The following is a 13,971-nucleotide window of genomic DNA, read 5'->3' as shown; positions in this document are numbered from 1 at the left end:
AATTCCCTAAAGTAGCAGAGCAGGGGACCAGATGGACCTGAGAGAACTATTGCATCATGCTTAAAATGAACTTATTTATTGTGGTGGTACCAAGACGTCTTCCTCCAAATTTAGCTCCAGTGCCGAAGCCCATCCTTATCCTCTCTCCAGGTAGAAGTATCCTTCTCCTCCCCAAATGTATTTCATTTTTTTGTAAACACACTAAGCACCCAAAAGAAAGTATCTCTGCCCTTAAAGCTCATCTGCATATGCAAATAGATGTTTCCTATTACAGTAATTGCAATTTAAGTGAATTTCCAGCTACCTGGTTCCCAATGTCTCCAGGATGTCCTCTTGAGCCCTGTAATTTGCAAAATGGAGGATGAAAAATTGAGTGTAGACAGATAATTATTCAGTGTATTTATACTTGCTTGGTTTTCGATAAAAGCTTTAAGTTTTTTAGTAATTACCTTTGCTCCTTTCCTTCCTTGGCGGCCGTAGCCTGGTTTGCCCAAGTCTCCCTATGAACACAAGAGTAGATTTCAAGTTTACTGCATTTAATAGTTTCTTCCATCTCATATTTAGACACACCTGCCCAGGAGGAGACTCTGGTAGGACTGATTTTTAGCCAAGTTAACACGGTATCAGAAAAGTTTCTTTGCAATAGTCACTCAGGACCACTCCCAAGGTGAAAGGCCTGGAGGAGCTGAGGATGGGTATCCCAGGATAACTGGATGGAGATCACAGATTTGCTCCAAGAATCTATACCCCGGGGTAGCTAGATGGAGCAGTGGATAGAGCACCAACCCTGAAGTCAGGAGGACTTGAGTTCAAATTTGACCTCAGATGCTTAACACTTTCTGCCTGTGTGATCCTGGGCCATGTCACTTAACCCCAATTGCCTCAGGGGGGGAAAAAGAATCTATGACCCAGAGATAACAAAGGAAAGGACAAATCCGGGCAAACTTTTCATACTCTCAAGTTTTTTGGTTTGTTTGTTTGTTTGTTTTGTTTTTGTTTTTGTTTTTGTTTTTGTTTTGCCATAACAAAAACTGCTTCAAGGGCAGAAGAGAGAGGAAATTACAATCCCTCTCCTCCTCCCCCTTTGGCATTCAGAATCCTACTGTTTCCAGATTTTCATCCTGAGAATTAATTCAATATCTCTCTGTAATTTTGTCCTGATGTTTAGAGAATTGTAAAAGACCTCAGAGGCTAGTGAATCCAACCCATCCATGAAAAAAAAAAACTGCCACTAGAACATAGCCAATAAGGGTCATCCAGCCTCTGCTTGAAAACCTCCAAGGGCAGGAAGCCCACCATTCCTCCAGGCAGCCCATCCCCTTTGGGACGGCAAACTATTAGAGCACAGGCCTAAAGAAAGAAAGACTCATCTTTCCTTCCCCAATCTTGTCCATCTCCTTTTGGTCTCTGGTCAGATGTGGAAGAAAAAAGCAATCCTTTTATTTTCCTCTGCAAAGTGGGTCTACTACTTACCTCTCCCACAACCTAAAGTTAGGGTTCTGAACCTTATGAATGCTGGGGATCCCTTTTGTATGTTGGGGGCACTCTAGTCAAGTCCTCCGAAAAATGTGTGTAACTATATCAAATAAGATACATTGGATTGCAGAGGAAACCAATGAGGTTAAAATATAATTCCTAAAATATTTTAAAAAATAAGCTCACTGACCCCAGGTTATAAAGCCCCCTCCTAAAAGAACAGTTTGACAACCATTGCTCAAATCCATCTGATCTTCCAAGAACTTGGGGTCCCCAAGAAGCACAGACTCAGTGAGGTCCCTTCTTTCCATCTCCAAGCAGGATATTTGGGGAAAAAAAGTCACCCCCAAATTCAAACCTGTATTCCACGAGATCCAGGAAGTCCCATGATTCCTTTATCACCTGGAATTCCAGGTTGTCCCTAGGGCATCAAATGAAAAGAGTTAGAAGTTGATACCAGATGATTTGGCTTTCAGCTGAGGGTAGGCCAGACCATAGGGGAAAGGGGCCTGTGGGCTCTCAGCCAGGGCAAAGGGCTCTCTAGGTAGCCTCGGGGGGCTGGACAAAGGGATTCTCGTCAAATGGGCCAGAAGGTTTTCTCTCTAACACCCCACAGGGCAAGAGTAGTGGTCCCTTATAACACATAAATGTTTCTTTACTGAGAATTTAAAAAAAAACCTCAGGAGGAAAAAGAGAATTTGGAAATCCCAGGAGAAGCTTCTTGGAACTCACTCCATCACTTCAGAAGAAGCATGGCCCCATGGAAAGAGGAGACCTGGGAGTTTAGTCTCAACTCTGCCCCTAACCAGTCTGGTCATCTAAAGGAGTCACTCTCCACACTTGAATTTTCTCACCCACAAATTGATTCTTATATTAATTCCATGAAGCAGGTCTTATTATCCTCCCTAATTTGGGGGCAAAACTGAGGCTGAGAGAAGGTGACTTGCCCAGAGTCATACAGCTAGTCAAGATCAGCATCATGAATATCAAAGCAATAAGACCTACCTTCCTTCCCAAGATGCCGGGTTTTCCAGGCCTCCCTTTAACTCCTGCTTGTCCAGAAGGCCCCTGAAATGTAGGCAAGATACAAAATACTTGGGAAAAATAAAGCTTTAAAAACCCCACTGGAAATTCTTCTCTTCATTATCTCAAGAGGGCACTTACAAACATTCTTAAAACCAAAAACTAGTTCCACATGAAGAAAAGATCTGACGAGGGAAAATTGCTCCTGTGGATGGACTTCTGACCCACAAGGAAGAACTGGAAGGAGATTTATAGGAACTTTGGTGGAATGTGAGAAAGAAGGCTTGGATTCTAAGCCTGCCTCTTAGTTAATCAAAAGATGGTATTAGGGAAGTTATGCAAACTGTTAGTGGGATTTAGAAGATGATATAGCCAGCCCAGCTCTAGGAGGTGAAAATCCCTACTACATAAAAATTGATAACATGTGAAATAAGAGGAAAATCAATTCTTTGTACATCACCAACATAGGCTAAGGAGGTCATCTTGCCTACCTGAGGACCCTTATTTCCAGGGCTTCCTTTTTCTCCCTTCTGTCCAAGTTCTCCATTTTCTCCCTGGTGAAGACATTTGACACAAAAACACACAAAAGAATATTTCTTCTTAGCAAGTAAAGTGTGATGGGCAAAAGTAAAAAAGCTACAATGGTAAATTAAGGCAAATGCAATCTCATCTCCCTTCCTTATACCTTCATTTTATATGCCAGTGGTAGGATCATGAATCTAATCCAATTCTCTTATTTTACAGCTGAGGGAAAGGAGGCCCAGGGACACTGGGTAACTTATTTAGGATCACACGGCTAATGAGAGACAAGACTAGGATTTGGATCAAATTTAGAACATTTTCTACTATAGGGGAAGTAGTTATCAGAAATAAACTGACATTTTCCACTTTGTCTTAAAGTTAACACATACAGAAGTACCATCCACATCATTAATCAATCAGCATTTATTACTTTATTCAAGAATGTACTCAAAATATTAAAATGTACCTCAATTCCTCTTAATCCTTCAGGTCCATCTTCACCTTTTGGGCCAACACTTCCACTTGGGCCCTATATGGTGAATGTTTAACATTAATTTTTTAAATTAAAGCTTTTTATTTTCAAAACATATGCATGGATAATTTTTCAACATTGACCCTTACAAAGCCTTCTGTTCCAAATTTTTCTCTCCTTTCTCCTACCCATAGGTGGTAGATAGCCCAATACGTGTTAAATATGTTAAAATATATGTTAAATCCAATATATGTATACATATTTACAGTTATCTTGCTGTACAAGAAAAATCTGATCACAAAGGAAAAAAAAAACTGGGAAGAAAACAAAATGTAAGCAAATAACAGAAAGTGTGAAAATGCTATGTTGTGGTCCACACTCTGTTCCCACGCTTCTCTCTCTGGGTGTAGATGGTTTTCTTTATCACCGAACAGTCAGAACTGGTTTGAATCATCTCATTGTTGAGGAGAGCCAAGTCCATCAGAATTGATCAATGTATAATCTTCTTATTTCTGTGTATAACAATCTCCTGGTTCTGCTCATTTCACTCAGCATCTGTTCATGTAAGTCTCTCTGGGCCTCTCTGAAATCATCCTGCTGCTAGTTTCTTATAGAACAATAATATTCCATAATATTCATATACCATAATTTATTTAGCCATTCTCCAACTGATGGGCATCTATTCAGTTTCCAGTTTCTGGCCACTACAAAGAGGGCTGCCACAAACATTTTTGCCCAGGTGGGTCTCTTCTTTAAGATCTCTTTGGGGTATAAGCCCAGTAGAAACACCAGCATTAATGTTTTTTTTCCAAGGTCATGCTAATGACAATAAACATTCACACTGATGAAGCATTTGGTGGTTTCTCAACCATTTCCTTTGCAACACTGTAAGGTAGTCCATACTCCTCCATTTTACAGCAGAGGAAACTGAGACTCCAAAGACGCAGGTGACTTGTTCAGAGTCAAAGCAGTAAGTATCATATCTAATGTGTAAGCTCCTTGTCCTGGGCCACGCTGTATTTCTCTCTCTACTAAACATTTTCAATGGTGTTTCAGAAGACTTGCCCAGTGTAAACAAAGCAAGATCCTGAAAAGCTTGTCCAACCTATGGGTCTCAAGCTGAAATTCACCCTTTTATTTTTAGCACCCAAGAAATTCAGTATCCTGAACTTCATCTCTCCCATCATTCTGTTGATGAATTTCTCCCTCTTATTTCTCATTCAAAATATCCATTTAAAAATCCTGATCTAGCATATTTACATGCAGTCAGATTCTGCCTATGAATCCATGAATCCAGTTGGCTTTATTCTAAATGAGCCTTGCCCAAGTACTCCCACCCGGGGAAGAAAGGAGACTGGCAGATTGTTCCCAGTACATGGAATTATTAAAAGAGGTAAGTGGCTAGGGCAGAGAAGCAGCCATGGTGGAACTACAAGACACCTTAGAGATTGAGCATTTACTTGGAATAGACCATTAGGGACCATCTAAACCAGGAGTCATGTGCCCCTTGAAGAATTTCCTCCAGGTCCTCCCCTTTCCCACTTCCCTATTACTAGGGCACCAGCATTGGCTCAGTCATTCCCAATGCTGGCAGTGTAGGGTCATCCTCATCCCCTCTCCTTCTCTCACCCCCATAACTAATCAGCTGTCAAGTCCTAGTGTTTCTTACCTTTGTAACACGTCTTGTATGGGTTCCTTCTCTCCTCTGATACTGGTCCTACTCTAATACAAGCTCTCATCATCTCATCCCTGCGTGTATCCTGCCTCAACTCTCTCCTTGTTCCAGTCCTTCCTTTATCAAACTGTCAAAGTCTGCCTCCTTTGCTGTAACTTGTATTAGACAGTCTCATGATTAAATGTTTTCACTGCTTTCCCCCAGCTCCTGGAATCTTCTCCCTCCTTATCTCTGCCTCCTGAATTCCTTGCAATCTCATCCATTTTCTGCTTTCTTAATCATAGTGCCTTCCTTCTGAGATTATTTCCCATGTATCCTATAGATAACTTGGTTGTTGATTAAGAATCCAAACCTCTCATTTTATAGAAGAGGAAATTGAGGTGCAAAAAGGGCAAACTACTACAAAGGAAGTAAGTGGAGGGGCTAAAATTCAAAATTGGGTTTTCTGACTTCAGATCTATCGTTCTTTTTATCATCCTGATGCCAGTCAAAATCTACTTATTTTACAGACAAGAAAACTGACCCCCAGAGTGGTGAGAAGGCTTTCACCTTCATAGCACAGCTGAGATTTGAACCTGCCTTCTTTTTCACTCTAAACACACTGAACTATATTGTCTCTCCAAGGCACTTTTGACAAGAGTCATCCATGAATTCAGATCAGCTGGTGCCCTACAACATCTGCATGCTGGAAGGCTCTGTCCTCACAAGGTCAATAAAAGGGCAAGTGATACATGATATGTACCTTTGGTCCATGGGTCCCTCTTTGGCCTGTTGGTCCCTGAGAAAGAAAAGATAATGAAATGTTGCTTTAAAATGAATTCAAAATCTCTGGTACTCAAAAACTTGCCTGATTGACACCCATAACGAACACATCCTGAAAGATGTCTCCCTGAGGTGCTTTTTCTGCAAGGATTTCCACACCAGGCACTTAATCACATTCAAATATTTAGAAGATTGATTGCGACCCAATCTAGAAGTCATTACAGATGCAGACAGCACCTAACGGTCACTGCCAATTATCTGGGATGCTGCTCCAGGAAACAAATGATCCTGAGGCCAGAATTCTCTCCTTTTGTCTTAGAAGGTGCCCGAAGAGTACGTGTGTGTGTGTGTGTGAGAGAGAGAGACAGAGAGACAGAGAGAGAGAGAAAGAGAGAGAGAGAGAGAGAGAGAGAGAGAGAGAGAGAGAGAGAGAGAGAGAGAGAGAGAGAGAGAGAGAGAGAGAGAGAGAGAAGAGGGAGGAAGAAAAGGGGGAGGAGTGTAAAGAAGACAGGGAGAGGGAGAAAGAGAGGAGGAGAGAAAGATGGAGGGGAAGAAAGAGAGGAAGAGAGAGATGAAGGGAGAGACAGGGAGAGGGAGATGGGAAGCAGGAAAGACAGAGATAGAAGGAAAGATAGAGGGAGAGACAAGATACAAAGAGAGAGAAATTATGTAACCCAGGGCCACTGGGTGATTTTTCTCAACCTGCTGCTGTGTTTTGGATATTGCTGGTGGAAAATGGCAAATAATGCTCTGGCACGACAGCCAGCACCATTTTCATCACTGAGCAAGGGTTCAGTTAATTCTTCCTATTCCTAGGGGTTTCTCCCCATCTTTGTCTCGGATGCTGAGCCGGAGGCCTGAGCAGCCATGATAGCTCAGCATCACCATCTAGTGGTCCCTTTGACTTTTCAATTTGACTTGTCAATCATAAAATAACCAAATTTGGGGAGGGGGGGGAGGAATCCAGATTATTCTATCCCTGGAAATACTTCAAGTACAATCATTGAATTTCAGAGTTAGAATGAACTTAAAGAAAAAACTAAACAGTTTGAGAAATAGGGGAAGGATATAGGATGGAGAGCATTATGGCAAAGCACTTCTGGGAGAGATAACACCTGTGCCTTATCAGTCACTTACACCCTAGCATAAATGAGTCCAGGACAGACATTAGCAAGGACAAAATAGTATGGCACTGGAGAAAGAAAGAATGAGTGAAGAAAGAAGAGGTTGAAGATACAAATTCATGCTCCTGTCCAGGATCCTCTCTGGATTTCTGTGAACAAAGCAAGAACAAGAGGATTTGATTCTCTGAAGTTTGGAGTCCTCTTTAAATCAGATCCATAGGACCATAAATTATATCTAAATTGCCATATCTATATTGCCATCCAAAGTGACATTTAGTCACTCAATGGAGCAGACACAACAACAATAATGTTTTGGTTTATGCCAGTGATTTTATAAACTGATCCTCAATTAAATACTCCTCTGCCTTCATGATTCACACTCCCAAAACAGGGAAATTAATATCAACAATAACAATAAAAATGGCATTCAGTGCTTTGCATTTTATACACATTATCTCAGTGGAGCTTCACAGCAAGCCAGTGTAGTATGTACTATGAGTATTATTATCACCCCATGAACCTGAGGCTGAGAGGTTAAGTGAATAAAAAAGGATTTATTAAATGCTTACTGTTTGCCAAGAACTTTGCTATGTACTGAAGATACACATAGAAAGTAATAGCCAATAATATTATTAAGCTAATAGTCACATGGCACTTACTAAGTGCTGAGCATTTATAAAGCACTACACTTTATAAATATCCTCACAATCACACTAAAATGCAAGTAATATTATTATTCTTGTTTTACAGATTTGGAAACTGAAGTAAACAGAAAGTTAAGTCATTTGCCTAGGAATACTCAGAAAGTGTCTCCTGAATTCTGGTCTCCCTATCCCTTGTACCACTCCCCCAAAGCAAGCTAGTTCTTCCTCTTAAAAAAATAAACAAACCCTCGTACTCTGAGTAAAATAATACATAGAAGAAAGTTCAACTTCAAGTTATATGGAAAAGCCAAAAGTCTTGTGGGTCCAATAAGAGGGCAGATAGTAAGTTCCTTTAGGTGATCTACTCAGAGTCATACTTCCTTTGAGGAATGATTGGAACTTAGCTCTTTATAGTTCTAAGCCTAGTGGTCTATTAGTAAAAAAAAATAAAATTAAAAAAAATAAAGGCAAAAAATCATTTCTAGTTGGAAAAATAGAAAGTCTGAGGTTCAGTGAGATTAAGGGACTTGCCCATAGTTATACATCTAAGCAAATGTCAGAGCTGAAATTTGAATTTTGATTACATATCCAGAAGTCTTTCCATAATACCCCCATCACTTTAAAGGAAGAAGCAGAAAGAGAGAGCTCTTTTCTTATAATCTAAAATTTATAAGGCTAAAAAGGAGGGATGAAGTGAAACGAGGAGATAAGGGCATAAGATAATCAGAGCAAAAAGGCACCATGGAGATGAAGAAAAAGATCCAGCTGTACTAATTCCTATCCCTTGACATAAGTTCTGAAAAACCTTGCTTGAAAAGACACAATTAATGACCTTGATAACCTCAAAATTGGTTCTCATGAAAACATTTTCTCCTCTTAGACCAACAAATATCTATAAGTATTGAAATCTTCATTAAATGAGGACTCTGCTTTCTCTTTTCTCCCATCCCCACCTGACATTTTCTGTTTCCTCTGGTTAGATTTCAATTCTTCTTGTACAACACAGGGCAAATATTCAAAGCTATTTCACCAGAAGCAGGAGAGAGAAGCCTCACTAAGATAATTATGTGCCTTTTTTTCTTGAGAATTCACAGTCAATAGGAACTTAACCAGATTTCTGCTGAATTTATTTCTGCTTATTTCCCTCTGGAGAAGCTCGTCTGGCAGAACCACTAAGAAAGGGTGCCAAAATTTGTCATTGATAACCAAGCCAAGTAGCCTCATTCCCTCCCTTGAACCCAAGTGCCAAGACAAAGATAGGAGCCTTTGCTTGTCCTTTGGATGTTGCTAATGAAGAACACATGATCTTTCCCTTTCATGATCTCTGTACTTTAGAAGAACTTCCAACTATTCTAACTTTCTCTCTAATTTCAGTAAGAACATAATCATTAAATAAACAGGTCATCTGTTGACCCTGTTCTTTTCTCTTGAACACACACATACACACACACACACACGCGCACACACACACACACAAACACACACACACCTCCCCCCACACACACACACAACCTCCCCCAATCTCAATTTGTACTAGGCTTACTATTAAACAGGACACAACAGGTTTATATAGGGCAATTTATCACTGACCAACTGGCTTTGATCCTTCCAAATGTTCCCTGATTCATTTTTCCCATCTGCCAAATGGAGGAAAGTGGGGGAGGAAGGAGTAAAGAGATTTTTACTTATTTTGCAGGAATTTTGTGAACTTAAAAATTCAAAGTACATCTGGCCAGCACAGAAGGCACTTTTAGAAAACCTAAATTTATTCTAAATCTCTTCAGATTTACCCAGCAACATCTTTGCTAGATGCTAGAAAACGATGTTTTGGATCATGAACCCCCAACTCTCTATTTTGGATTAAGCTATACTGAGACAGGAAAGAATAGAATATGCCCATGACGCCTCTTACTATGTTTCCTCTTGAGTTAGGGTTGCCATCTGTGCCTTTCTGTCCTCTTCGACCCTAGAAATTTGAAAGACAGCATTCAGAATAACAGGCTCAGATGCTTCAGAACCAACCAGACTTTCGTCAGTCAGGCCCCGCTGCCATTTTAAAATTCTGCCTATTGCATCTACCAGCCAAGTATCCATCAAAATCACATAATCATAGGTTTGGTGAAGGAAGAAACTTTAGAAACTAGCTAAGATAACCTTCTCATTTTACAAATAAGGAAGCTGGGATGTAAGGATTGAGATTAAATGATTTCTTCAACATCACAGAGGTAAGAAGACAGGATTTAAACCCTGGGCCTCTGACTTTCAGAGCTTTCCAAGGAATGCCAAAAACATTCTCTGTTTGGCTTCTTATAGAATAACCTGTTCAGAAGCTTAATAGTTTCTTCTCTAAATATCTATTCTGAATTTAAGGAAATTAGAAACATTAGTAAAAATATATTTAAATAAATTATTATATTAATGTTAATTAATTTTAAATTATTATATTTAAATAGCACTTTAAGCTTTGCAAAGTACTTTACAATATATTATTATAATATATAAAGAGATAAAACATTAATAAATATAAACAAATATGTAAAGAGAATATACATATATTAAATAGCACTTTATGGTTAAGTATTTTAGGTATACAGTTATCTTTTCCTCATTATGACTTTCCCTATCACAATTTTGATATATGGTGCATAGGCATAACAGATTAAATGGGAATTTTAAGGGAGTTTTGCAGAGACCTCAAATGGCATGTGAGGGCAAGCAGATGACACAAAACCAATGGCCCAATATTTAACCCAAGTTTTACATAAGGTACTATAAACACACCATAAAAGAAAAAAGAAAAAATTCAGACTTCTTCTCTAGTATAAAGGGAAGGCCAAAAATTTTGGGGTAGATTTTTCAAATCTCCTAACTCCTACAATGTGGAAGAAATAACTGTATTATCTCATTTGAGCCTTATAAGAAACCTATACTTTGGGTACTATTATTATTCCCATTTTATAGATGAGAAAATGGAGAACATGAGATGAAATTACTTTTCCAGAGCAAGTTTCATTTTAAATTCATCTTCTTGCCTCCTAAGGCTTGTCCTCTATTCATTATACCACCTACCTGCCAGTGAGAGATATTACTTAACAGATTTCTTTTAAATAGTCAGCTCCACAGGATCATTTAAATTTAATTTGATTTCTAAAGAAATTTTCATCTACAACTTTTCAGAATGATTTTTGTGTTTCTGTAAAGGCAGATACATGTATTCATTTCTGTTAAAGTCATTGGATACATTTCAAGCCAAATGAATCATTGCAGAAAAAGCACAATCGGTGATATTACTTGTCTTCCTTGCTCTCCTTTGGATCCCGTAGGCCCTCTGAAGAAATTGTCTCTTCCAGGTTCACCCTAAGGAAATATGAGAGCAGAAATAGATATTAAGAGCTCTCCAGAGCTTTGCCCCAGATGCCAGCATGGGGAAGGAGCTTCTTCTCCTCTCCTCCCACCCCATGGACTGCTAGATTCACCTATTTCCTTTCCTAGATCCTAGACCACCTGTCCTTCGTCTCTTCATCTGCCAACCTACAGGGTCCTTTGACCAACATGGCCCTTTCCTGGGATTGACAGGGTAATTGGTGGCAAAGGCAGCTGTCACTTCTCCTCCTCAATAGAATTCAACTCTTATTCCATTGTCCCCATCCCCTTCCGCCTTACCTCCATTATGTTCTCTGGAACCCTCTGCTATTATTGACAGACTCTCCTTCACCCTGGTCTTCCCTTCCTACCCCTTCCACCTCCAGCGCTCCTTGATAGCCAGATTCTTTATAAGAGACCTCATCTGTTTCTATGTGTGGTTGCTCCCTTTTTATACCACCAGGAGAAAGAATTAGTGTCATGGCCACTTTCTGACACCATCACCTATTCTGCTCCTTTAAAGATGGTGTCATCCTGTCTAGAAACTTGGTCCATCATCAGTGAACCTCCAACTCATTCTCCCTCTTTGTTGACAAATTCAGTAATGGGCTTACTATTTTCTTTTCTTCTTCTTTTTTTAATTAAAGCTTTTTATTTACAAAATATATGCATGGGTAATTTTTCAACACTGACCCTTGCAAAACCTTCTATTCCAAATTTTCCCCTCTTTCCCCCACCTCCTCCCCTAGATGGCAGGTAGTCCAATACATGTTAAATATGTCAAAGTATAGCTTAAATCTAATATATATATATATATATATATATATATATATATATATATATATATATATATATATATATATATACATATTTATACAGTTATCTGTAAGAAAAATCGGATCAAGATGAAAAAAAAACTGAGAAAGAAGACCAAAAGCAAACAACAACAGAAAGAGTGAAAATGCCATATTGCAGACTCACTATTTTCTTTGCCCCAGCCCCTATCCCCTTTCAAACACCTTGACCTTCTAGTTCCTCAATCTCCTCTACTTCCTTGATCCTTGTCTCCCATAGGTGTGGCTATATCTTAGACCATTTCCCTATGTGTAAAACTAAAATTTTCCTGGGTGCCAGAATTCCTAGTTATAATATTAGATACAGGATTACTAAATAAAGGATTAAGATTAAGTATAATAATACTTTCCCTATAAACATAAGCCTAATAGTTATTATTGAGTCATAAGCTACATGAGAAGAAGAGCAGAATACCTTCTATACTCTCAAGCTAAGAAAACACAATAAAGAAAAATGCATCCCTCAAGGAGAAGAGATGCTTTCTACAAAGTTATAAGGCTTTCTCTGTAGCAAGGGAATGCCTCAGGTAACAAATTCCCAAAGTCTCCTTCCCTCCCCCACCCACAAATGACTTAAGCCAATTCTCACTCTCCTTCTTGAGAGAGAAAGGAAAGGGGCTATATCTTGATTTCCCAATATCCATAGCATGATTGATGATACTTTTATGAGAAACAATGGTATCATTTCAATGTTATGAGTTCCCAAGTCTGTCTTCAGCATAAGTATGCTATTCTCCCTACCATGCAACTTGAAAAAAATTACATTATTTCTCATAGAGACAGCATCTCTAAGACTTAACTGGGCTCTTTCTAAAGTTCATTTCTGAATACGGTAACTAACACAATCCACATTAGATATTCAATTGGAGTCCCAACTGTACAAAGCAGATCCAATTTATTTTCTGAAACTTACAGGATCTCCTGGAAATCCTTTTCCTCCGCGGACACCAGGAACACCTCTGATACCCATACTTCCCTGAAAACAAGAAAGTTCTGAGTGAAAATATAGATGATTTTTAGAATGTTACATAACTTAATTTTATAGTTTTCCCCTAAAGAACATTAAATGCCAACAAATTCTTTATGAAAAGGAATACCAGCTTTCCAAATCACCATTGTCTCAATCCATTATCCAATCATATATGATGTGCCTACTATGTTCCAGGCACTGTGCTAAGCATTGGAAGCAGGCTGTCCGAGGCTTTAGCAATATATTCTCAGAATCAGTTTGCCTGTTATTTGAGAAATCTGATTTAATTTCTCATGTCAAATAGGGAGAAATTAAAAATAGAAATGTTACAAGGTAAAAAAAAATGTTCACAAGTAAGATGGTATTTGCTGAAATGGTTTACCTTAACAATGAGATTTATTTGTTTTCGTCACAAACATTTTTAAAAGCCTGGAAAGTACAATGTATTGTGGGAAAGTTATAAAAATAAAGACGATACCATTCTTGTTCTCAAACAAACTAGTTCTGCTACAGAAAGAAAAGGAAGCTTTGTCTTGCATCTTGCCATTGTCTTGGAAGTCACTGATGGGCTGATTCTTTTGTGATTATGGTATTATCTAATTGGCAACTGTGTGAGGCTACTCCAGAACATTTAATTTGTGATTTCACTGACATTCATTTATGCTTCCTCGTGGTTCACAATTCTTATTCATATCTTCCTTCATTAATTCCTCTGCATGTGGGCCACCCAACATGCTGGGCAGCAGGTGAGTCTCCCTCCCAGTTTCTTGATATTACAGGAGTATCGATAGAGAATATGAGCCATTCACCTATTATTTCCTATTCTTCCATATGACCTTCCCACTTCCTTTTTAGGTTATGCATCTTCCTGATATCTTTTATATTTTATATATTTGGTCTAATTGCTAACATGATATAGTCAAATTATGATGGTAATATATCTCTCCATTGTCTTTATCCCTCAAACAAAGCCTTATTTAAAGAAAATATCAAGTTAAAAATTAGTGATTCTAAGTGACTGCAGAATGTGGAATACCACAATCTCCATAAGGTTTCGGATCACTCCGGTTATGGGCCACTCATCAA

General features: G+C 38.8%; 1 protein-coding gene across 1 annotated transcript in view; it reads right to left on the bottom strand.

Moving 5' to 3' along the window:
* Positions 1-13,971, bottom strand: part of COL6A5 (collagen type VI alpha 5 chain) — a 101,730-nt gene that overhangs the window by 45,342 nt on the left and 42,417 nt on the right. The window contains exons 18-27 of the mRNA XM_074270836.1: positions 12,829-12,891; positions 10,990-11,055; positions 9,611-9,664; positions 5,911-5,946; positions 3,488-3,550; positions 2,991-3,053; positions 2,482-2,544; positions 1,835-1,897; positions 450-500; positions 305-340 (exon numbers count right to left, since the gene is read on the bottom strand). Coding sequence (XP_074126937.1) covers positions 305-340; positions 450-500; positions 1,835-1,897; positions 2,482-2,544; positions 2,991-3,053; positions 3,488-3,550; positions 5,911-5,946; positions 9,611-9,664; positions 10,990-11,055; positions 12,829-12,891 — 558 coding nt within the window. The remainder of the gene's footprint in view (positions 1-304; positions 341-449; positions 501-1,834; positions 1,898-2,481; positions 2,545-2,990; positions 3,054-3,487; positions 3,551-5,910; positions 5,947-9,610; positions 9,665-10,989; positions 11,056-12,828; positions 12,892-13,971) is intronic.

This window comes from Sminthopsis crassicaudata, chromosome 5 (genome assembly GCF_048593235.1).
Source record: "Sminthopsis crassicaudata isolate SCR6 chromosome 5, ASM4859323v1, whole genome shotgun sequence".
Lineage (NCBI taxonomy): Eukaryota > Metazoa > Chordata > Mammalia > Dasyuromorphia > Dasyuridae > Sminthopsis > Sminthopsis crassicaudata.
The sequence above is the reverse complement of the archived record's forward strand: the minus strand, read 5'-3'. Positions and strand labels throughout refer to the sequence as shown.